The sequence below is a fragment of the Alosa pseudoharengus genome, unplaced genomic scaffold, assembly GCF_046254945.1.
Source record: "Alosa pseudoharengus isolate Yale_2024_CS ecotype anadromous, Long Island Sound unplaced genomic scaffold, YU_APseudo_1.1 YU_APseudo_1.1_scf_22, whole genome shotgun sequence".
In the NCBI taxonomy this organism is placed as follows: Eukaryota; Metazoa; Chordata; class Actinopteri; order Clupeiformes; family Clupeidae; genus Alosa; species Alosa pseudoharengus.
Genome location: NW_027468680.1, coordinates 14,655,023 through 14,664,459, shown reverse-complemented (window position 1 = coordinate 14,664,459; position 9,437 = coordinate 14,655,023). Strand labels below are relative to the sequence as shown.

Here is a 9,437-nt window from a genome sequence, read left to right as displayed (position 1 = left end):
CACTGGAATGGATTAGCTGCTAGTTCAGTTCTCTCTAACGTTCACTGCTGCAACGCAGAGCGAAGAGAGACAGGGATCGGGCAGTCCTCACGGGAGGGCAATTGTGTGTGTGTGTGTGTGGGTGTGTGTGTCCTGTATGTGTGCGAGTGCATGTACGTGTGAGCGGGTGGTTATGTGTTTGTGGGTGGATGGTTGTGTGCATGTATGTTTGTGTGTGTGTATCTGCTTGTGTATGTGTGTGTGTGTGTGTGTGTGTTCATGGTTGTGACACTCCTCAGCGCTTATTCTTGCACATCTAAAGTGTCAGTTGGCCTGCTCCTTCACACCAGCTCCTCAGGGCTGCATTCCTTACTCCTCCTTTCTCTATTCTCTCACCCTTCATCCCTCCTTCTCTGGCTTCTCCCTCTCCTCTGTAGTCCTTCCTCCACCTCTCTCCTCTTTCTTTCCCTCCCTCCCTCCCTTTCCATATTCTCTCTCTCTCTCTCCTCAGAGAGGAGAGAGGTATGATATGTCATGGAGGAGGTGTGCTGCTTGCTAGTTGGGTGAGGTCTGGTGTGGGTAAGGTTTTTAGAGAGTGTGTGGTGTGTGTGTGTGTGTGTAAATGCTTTCTTCCATGTATTTCTGTGTTTGTGTGTGTGTGTGTGTGTGTGTGTGTGTGTGTGTGTGTGTGTGTGTGTGTGTGTGTGTGTGTGTACGTTTCCAGTGGCGGGCAGGAGAGGTCAGACACGAGTAGTCCTGCTGCCGTCACGCTCTCGTCCCGTTTCAGTCCACTTTCACGTATCCGTTCACACTCATCGCCCCCCTGCCTCCACGCTCCCCTCTTCCTCCTACTCTTCCTCCTCCTCCTCCTCCTCCGTCCCTGCCCGGCTCGCCCAGGTCGTGGAAGCACAGCCGCAGCGTGTTGCGGATGACCAGCCGCTCCACGATGAACGAGGCGCAGAACCAGGGCACGGCGTACTCGGCCGTGATCAGGCCCATGAAGTTGTACTGGAACTGCGAGTAGTCCCACGGGCAGGCGTTGAACTGGCGCAGGAGCAGGCCCGTGCCGAACTCCCACAGGTACGTCCACAGCGTGTAGATGAGGCAGCGGAGCAGGACCGGGCAGCTGCCGCGCAGGCGCAGGTACATGCGCTCCACGATCAGGATGCACGTGCCGTAAATGAACAGTGCCCACACGCTGGTGACCCCGGGGAACTTCCAGTTGCAGTGGACCACGAACTCCCAGGCGGCGGTGAACATCACCTCGCAGAAGTAGCCGTGGATGGCGTACAGGTACCAGCGGTACAGCGCCGTCAGGGGTTCGGGGGCTGACGCACCCGCGGCCGCCAGGGCGATCTCCGCGGACACCATCCCTGTGTCGGTTCTCCCTCTTCTATGGCAGAGAAGGGACGGATGGAGATGGGGGGCTGGTGGAGTCCCACAGAGCCCTGCTGGGAGAGGATGGGGAGGAAGACTGGGAGTGAGTCGAACCAGAGAGGTACAACAGAACAAAACAAAACTGTAACATCAGGCGCGCGGGAACCTATTTTTGACCAGGGGTGCTGAATAACAAAAATAATGGATGTCCGACGATTTCTCCCCTCCTGGACATGTTTCGGATTTTGACTGCTAAATACGTCATTTTAGTGCGGTGTGCGGGTGATAGAGAGAAGTTTTAGAAAAGTCCTGGGCAGCCACAAATTCCAATGTTCCGCAACAGCACTCCGACTCCACTGCACCCACCCTAACCCAACAGAAGCGCACTTGACATCATTAGCCTATTTCAGTATAGCTAAGGAAAATTACTTTTCTGATCGTCAAAACCACACCAGAGATGTTTGGCTTTAAATATAGGCTAATAATCAGGCTGCAATGATCTCGCAAATAATTCCTGAATAGCCTAAAGTGTGTCGTCTCCACAGCAAGTATGTATCCTAACAATTTCTATCTTAGCGACTAGTGAAATGATTTCACTAGCTATAATTTATTAATTTTGCAAAACTGTACAACACAATTAAAGTTTCTTTCAGCTTATCCATGCTTTTTTGAAAGTGTGAATCGCATAGAATATGTAGGCCTATATCAACCGTAGGCCTACACACTTGATCGCTATCACATAGCTGAAACCACGCTACGGTTCTTACAGTAACTGACTCACGTTCACGTTGATCTCTATAACTGTTAATTTTTAGTAGCCTATATTCGAACCAATCCATAACCCTTTTTTGCTATTTGACTCATCATGTCAGACAGCGAATTAGTAATTATTTAAAAATATAATACATTTTATATTTTTTGAAGTTGACCAGTATTAAAGTGTAAGTTCAGTGTAAATTGACCCATAGTCCTATTGTTCAAGCTCATCGCATGCAGCCCATAGGAAAAATAATGAGAGAATTTTGGACAACATAGACCAAGTTATGGACAGGCAGCTTAAAACAGACCCATGGGGACAGTGGGGAGTTACTTTCAGTTTCAGTTTTGATGCTCCTATGGGTACTTTAAAGCTCTGTACTACTCCCATACATGACCAAGACCTCCATTCATTCAGGTCTGGTCTGACCACTGTGTAGTGTGTCAGCCACCTGACACTGTGACAGCCCACCTGATTAGTACATGATAAGCCTGCTCTGAGTAGAAATCCCCTCAAACAAGTATGAACACACACTTGCATGTACACACACACACACACAGAGAGAGAGAGAGAGAGAGAGAGAGAGAGATTATGGGGAAACCATATGGGTAGTGTCCTTCTGAGAGCTCCAATCTCAGATTAAGAACCAAATGTCGGCTAGGCGTGACAAGTACCGTGTTTGGGGAAAGCTAATGAAACAGTCAAACACATTTCCCTAGGGAGGCTTTAGAGCTTAGGTCCACATGGCTCGGAAGAACTAGCTCCACTTCCCACCAATATCACATTTCCATCTCCATGTGCTCTGCCCTCCCTACCTCTTCCACCTACTGTAACTGGCAACTGAGCTAACCCAACTCTCTCTGTTCATCTCTGTCTAACTTCACTGCAGCGTCCAACGCCATCTTCGTCTTCCAGTCCCTCGCCTCCTCCACACTGTGTGTGCGTGCGCAGCGTGTGTGTGTGTGTGTGTCCATAGAGAGCTTCAGGACCTGACATGCCAGAATATTTTATGCTTTCTCCTCAGATGGCATTTTATCTCCGCACTTAAGACAAACAACCCGAAGAGCAATCAGGGCCATCACACAGACAGGAAGTACTATATAGTATTCATGGCAACAAAAGCACCGAACAGGATTCTTCCAGCGGAGGGTTAGGAACTCATGAGTGTCTCTGTGCTTAATGTAGCTACGCACTGCATCACCCCACGAGTTGACGTGGGGTATTTGGGGCAATTTCTCCATCCACGTAAGGGAATATAGAACCGGGATCGTCAAACTAACAACACCAAGTAAAAAAGACTAAATGTTATACTCCTGATGATCGTGTTGTGATTGATGTCCAGAGCATCTGGAATGGAATGTTGGATCTGGAACGGAATGTTAGATTAATCTTGGGTTTTAATGCGATAATAATGGAAGTAATAATAAACTGATCTGTATTTATCGGTATTTATACTCTCTAACTCTATTTCTCCCTCCCTCTCTCTCTCTCTCTCTCTGTGTGTGTGTGTGTGTGTATGTGGAGCATGCTATTTATAGAGATAGATATGTCTGATGTATGTCTGCTGTGTGTGTGTGCGTCTGTGTGTTTATGTCTGCTCATGATCCAATTGCCCATCACCCACTCCCACCCACACATATAAACACACAAACACACACACACACACACACAAGCTAATCAGGCTTTCAGGCGTATTGATTGATCCCCAGCGGAATCTACCACCGTGTTGACCGGGTGTCATCCCATCCAATCCCATTCCAGCTCAGCAATCCGTCCGTCCTGTCTGCCTGCGTGTGCCCGTGCTTTGCACTAGCAGCCGTAGGTGTGCCAGGCTGCCACTGCACTGAAAAACCCTTAATTGTTTGTGAAGGGTGGAGAGAGGCATTTATAACAAAGAGAGAAGTCGAGCAAAGGGTTGCAAAACTGCTGAGTGCTGAAATCCTTGTGGGCAGGTCAGCAGTTGTGCCAACAGGGGCATGCTTAAGCAACACTTAACAGCTCAGAGAATGTTGCGATGTGATAGGTCACAAGGTTGAGTCGGAGATGACAGCATACATAATAGGAGCCTACGACCCAGCAAACCTGTTGTTGTTGCAACTCAGTTTATTTTTATCTTTCACTTTCACATACTTTGCGTTCATGTGAAGCAGGTCTGCAATACAGGTGTTCCTTGGTCAGATCACGTCTTAAATAACTGGACAAACAAATCGATTGTGATTCCATTCAATGATTGCCTTTGGTGCACGGCACTTGAGGTGTAACACAGATGGCTGAATGAACAGACTAATTCAATGGTAACATAAGCGGACAAGTTGTTTCAGTATGTTTTTGAGCAGTCTGAAGGGCAGGCCTGAGGCAACCTGAGCCATGTGTTTGTGAAGAGCAAAGACAAATATGCTAACAGGAAATGATGTCGTAACGCTTCCCCTCCTCTCCTCTCCTCTCCTGCTCATTGGCTCTCAAACAGCTCCGCTCAGCAGCTGGCAGACCCTGAGAGCATCCTGGGATTGATGTTTTCAGAAAAAGGAAAATAAGATGAAGGAGGCAAAATGTGGTGCTGCCCGGTCTCCTTCACCCTCACTGCCTGGGCTGCGTAAGCCTCTGTTTGGCTGAGACATGGAGATGGAACAGCCCCAAACGGGATTGCCCATTCACCCCATGACCTCTATTGCACGTAAAGGAGGAAGCAGTTACGCACAGGCTCTCATGAGCTGGCTAAATGTGCAGACGCGATGGTAAGGGTATATGTGCGTGCCCATGCATTGTTTATTGGACACTGTGATTGGATTCCGCAGCCCAAGTCTCGTTGGTCCCCTAGGACAGTATGAGGCATGAACACCTGGCACCTGCTAACTGCAGTAAAGGTGGCCGTTTAAGTGATCGTTAAAGGTAACGTGTAGTGTACTTCATTCAGTAATACACATCTGCTATCTCCTCTGAAGGTCAGATCCGTACTAGTACATATCTGTGAGTTCAGCAGACAGTGTAGAACAGTTTTAATATATCACGGCCAACTTATTAAGACCTGCTATGGAGCCATGAGTGATGTGAATGCCATTCATGTAAATTGGATGGAATATCAAAAGGACTACAATGGCAACTATGACTAAAAAGCATTAATTGTGCTGCAGCTTGCCTTTATCACATGAAAATACTTGACCATGTGAGCACCTAAAACATCACATAATATGTTCTAGTATGTATTTTTTCATACTGTACTGAATAGCAAGTCTATTTTCCAGCTCATTTGTGATAGGTCTTAGCCTGACGAGCCAGGCCCACATTAAAATGTAGGGTCTGGGGACTCACCGTTCGCAGTGCTCAGGCGCGAGGGGCGGGATAATCGGTTGTCTTTCAAATTCCCTCTGCACGCAACAGGATATCCTACAACTTATGAGTCCCATGCGTTTTCCCTCCAGCGGAGCTAGTTGGCTAGTTCAAACTTTTGCCAACTTAAAAAAAAGCTAGTGCAACTAGTGTCACGCTGTTCGCCAACAGCAACATCCATCTTGTTTGTTTTCAAGTAGCAGGGAATTCACGCTGAACCATTTCAACTCTGCCATCAATCATTATGTTAAGCCCGCCTAACAAGGTCAAGGTAACTTTATTGTCCCCGATGGGCAATTAATTACACAGCCAGCAGACAGACATAAGGACAAGACACACGACAATACGTAAGGGATAATGTATAGAACGCCGGTCATTATGGGGAAAATAAGTCCCGACAGGGCGAACCGGACCCCGACGTCAAGTCAATGGAGCATTCTACTTGCATTGTGAAAAGCCGTATAATAAATAACAATACAACAATACATAACACACAAATATAGTTAAAACAGTTCTGGCAGATTGTTTAAAATGGAAATGGAAGTCAGGATAAAAGAGTTTCTGAGTCTATTGGACCTGCATCTGGGCAGACTTTATATCACGATGTGATTGGCCCTATCGAAGTTTAATTTTTCCAGCTCGCAAGCCAACAGAGAGTTGCTAGACTAGCCCGCTAGGGTGCGTCTAGATTTCTAGGCTAGATGGGTGTCATATTCACTCATGCTATTTGTTCCCGTCATATGACCTCTGTCCTACAGTGCCAGTCTCTATCTCTCCTCTCATTCTTTCTCATGACCTCTCCCATAGTGCGCTTTAAAACATCTTTGTTCAGCACCAGCATTCTGTGAAGTGTCTGCCAAGTCCATGAGTCCACTCTCCATCAGCAAACACTCCATCAGGTACCTCCCTTTACGATCAGTGTGGCAAAATGCAGCTCCATTATAGCAAGACAGACACTTGGCCATCAGCCTCCATTTCCAGATCCATCAGGGACCTCTCTTCAAAGAGGAGACAACACATTTGATGAACCAGCGAGCAGACACAGATAAGCATGCGGTCACAGCCTAAAGCACCACAGCTTTGACCACAACTCATATAGACCACTCCAATCTGATGTAAGAAAAATCCACAGCAAAAACTCTTGCACTGACATTGACACATATTTAATAGCAAAAAACTAAACTGCAGTCCATTAACGCCACACAACCAATACATTATAATAAGACTACACCATAAGACATTGCTAATATCATGCAATACCAAATGTTGCTGATACAGAGTGTCCTGTATGAAATCATATTACAGGAATACTGCTGACCCTGCATTGGAGTGGATTGACCTCAGAGGCCCACATCAAGGCTTACCGTAAGGTCATTAGGGAAATTCTATTTAGTGGTTAATTTGCCAGCCTCTGCTGAAGAGCCTGTAATTTAACGGTCTAACTGGCGACACAAGTCCGACCTGAGATCGCCAGTGTCCCCCATCTATCTGACCAGTTGGATTTCAGCCTTGTGTCCCACTTGAAAATAGTGGACAACAGAGTGGCACAACTACAGCCATGCAGTCAAGGAGTCTGGACAATCTGTGTGTGAGGCATGTCAAATCAACTTATCACAATGGTAAAGTATTAAAAAAAAAGCAGAACAAAATGAAACAAATCCCCTAAGTACACCGCCATGCCAAGACTCATTCAATGTTATTAAATTCTTAATCATGCCTTTGTGTGAGCCTGTGTCAGTGTGAGCTGCGTTAGTGAATTCTGTGTCAGGGTATTAAGGTCTTTCTTTTTTGTCCGATGGAGTCCGAATGAATCTCCCATCTTGCCAACTGGAGAGAGTATGAGGCCTGGTTCAGGGCTTAGAACCCCGGCCTGGCTTACATGTGGGTCATGTCCATGAGATTAGGAACTGCTAGAGGCTTAAGAAGGACTCGCTATAGAGCATATTTGTGCCAAGTTCCATAATGTCCCTAAATACCAGCACAGCAGAACTCTATAGGTTTATGTAAAAAACACATATTCATTCTCAAGAGTGATGTCAATAGGAATCTCCTCTCCTTAATCCATAATATGCACATGGAATACCCCAATAAGCACTCTGATTAACAAACATAGGTTTAAGTGTGTGTCTGTGTGTGTGCCCTTGCATGTGTGTGTGTGTGTTTGTGTGTGTGTGTGTGTGTGTGTGTGTTGGTTTGTGTGTGTGTGTGTGTGTGTGTGCATGTGCGTGTGTGTGTGTGTGTGTGTGTGTGAAGAAATACTTCTATATGACAGCATGACAGACCACAGAAGTGTACAGATTGGATCACCTGTGCAAGCCTGATTCAGAAAATTCCTTTTCACTGACTAACTCATTAACAATATGAAGAGATGCTCTTTTCACTGAGAGCTGGTATATCATTTGGCATAATGTTCAGTAGGTCTATAATCATCTTATCCTGAACGGGCTAAACCTAGTCCTGACACTTAAAATAATGTATTGATCCTGGATCAAATGACAATACAACAATACACAAATGACTACTAAAACATCTCAGATGTGCTGTATTTTTTATCCTTCAGATATGAAAAATAACAACCCCCTTATAGCACTTTTTAAAACAGTGAATACATAGGACAATCTGTACTGTGACCTACACGTAGTTAATTTTAGCTGAAGCCTGCTATATCTTGCCAGACATCTTGACAAGCACACACGGGCACGTGCATCTGCAGAGTGCAGATAGTACATTTTGTTAAAACGAACGCCACTGCGAAGGATAGTTCGTGGTACGCAATGACCTTTCCATCCCTATCTCACTCGCACTCGACTGTCCCAGCAGACAGCTCTGCTCACATCACTGTGCCCACTCTGGGCTTGCGGTCGGGCGCTGACAGCAGTGCTGCAGACGAACGGAAAATAATCTCTCTAACTCCAGTACTTTGTTTTAGACACGCTATCATGCCTTTTTTTCCCTTTGTATTTGAAGCTTGTAAACGATTGGTTGCCAGCTCGGAGATCCTTATAGGGTGCTTGGACGGCCCCTACGGTCGGTTATGTATTTTGAGGGGTGCACACATGACTGGAGTGCTCAAGTTTTTGCAAGCCCGTTTTCCTACCGACCCGGTAGTTTCACAAGGGATCAGCAAAAGAGGAAAATACGAAAATATTTTTTGGCAGCGCTGTACACACATAAATTATCTTCCCTGCCGGTTTTTGGGCTATATCAGAGCAGGCCTCGGCGGACGTGGGAGACCACAGTCGCTGCAGCATCAGCGCACCGGCCGGAGAAGGATCAAATGATTCAAAGTATCAAATGGTTCAATGCGTCACGGTACCTCATGAGGCCGTGGACAGTTAGATACCGGACGATGTCCCCCAACACGTTTGTCCTTTAAGAGCCCATAATTATGTTTACAGAGGCTTTGTACAAATTACAAGGCAGGAGTATTTTGTGTTGAAGTAGCCGGCTGATAGCACTGACATATTCTAGCCGGTGAATATCATCCCCAACTGTAGAAATCTCTGCTGTCAGTGGGAAATAAATATTTTTACGCACAGTGACTGACACATCGTTTGAAAAAGTGGGACAACTGAGTTGGGAGCCGTGACACATCAGCCACGACGGATAGGACAGTTTTTTGTCAACAAAATTAACGTTCATTTAGTGGTAATAATGTGTCGATATAAAGGCGACGCATGGCATCCCTGCAGGTTACAACTTACCCATTAAACGCAACACATAAACCTCATTGAAGCACGGGTTTGTTTGCGACACGATTGTTTTGGTGTACCATCCAGACATCCGGCATCCGGCATAAACTGCTGAGTTACAGTGCTTACCGTCAATGTGTCCTTTAGCTGTAGATGTTTATTCTCCCGAAAATGAAAGAAGCGTAGGTATTCAGTTTAAAAGGCTAACATAAAGGGAAATGTCCTAGCTTTCCGCAGGTTTTCGGGCACTGTCGCTTCGGTCGGACTCGCTTCTCTTCCCCAGACTCTCGCTCTCCCTCTCTTGC

At 46.2% G+C, this 9,437-nt stretch overlaps 1 protein-coding gene across 2 annotated transcripts; it reads right to left on the bottom strand.

The window, feature by feature from the left end:
• Positions 1 to 516: 516 nt before the first annotated feature.
• On the bottom strand, positions 517 to 9,437 carry tmem229b (transmembrane protein 229B). 2 transcript variants are annotated; one of them, XM_076300682.1, is made up of 2 exons: positions 9,262 to 9,437; positions 517 to 1,430 (listed from the first exon to the last, which is right to left on the bottom strand). In XM_076300682.1, the coding sequence occupies exon 2, from the start codon at positions 1,348 to 1,350 to the stop codon at positions 763 to 765; it is 588 nt and encodes a 195-aa protein (XP_076156797.1). In that variant the 5' UTR covers positions 1,351 to 1,430; positions 9,262 to 9,437; the 3' UTR covers positions 517 to 762. The 2 variants fall into 2 exon arrangements, with proteins under 2 accessions (XP_076156797.1, XP_076156798.1); XM_076300683.1 differs by having other exon boundaries at positions 517 to 1,427.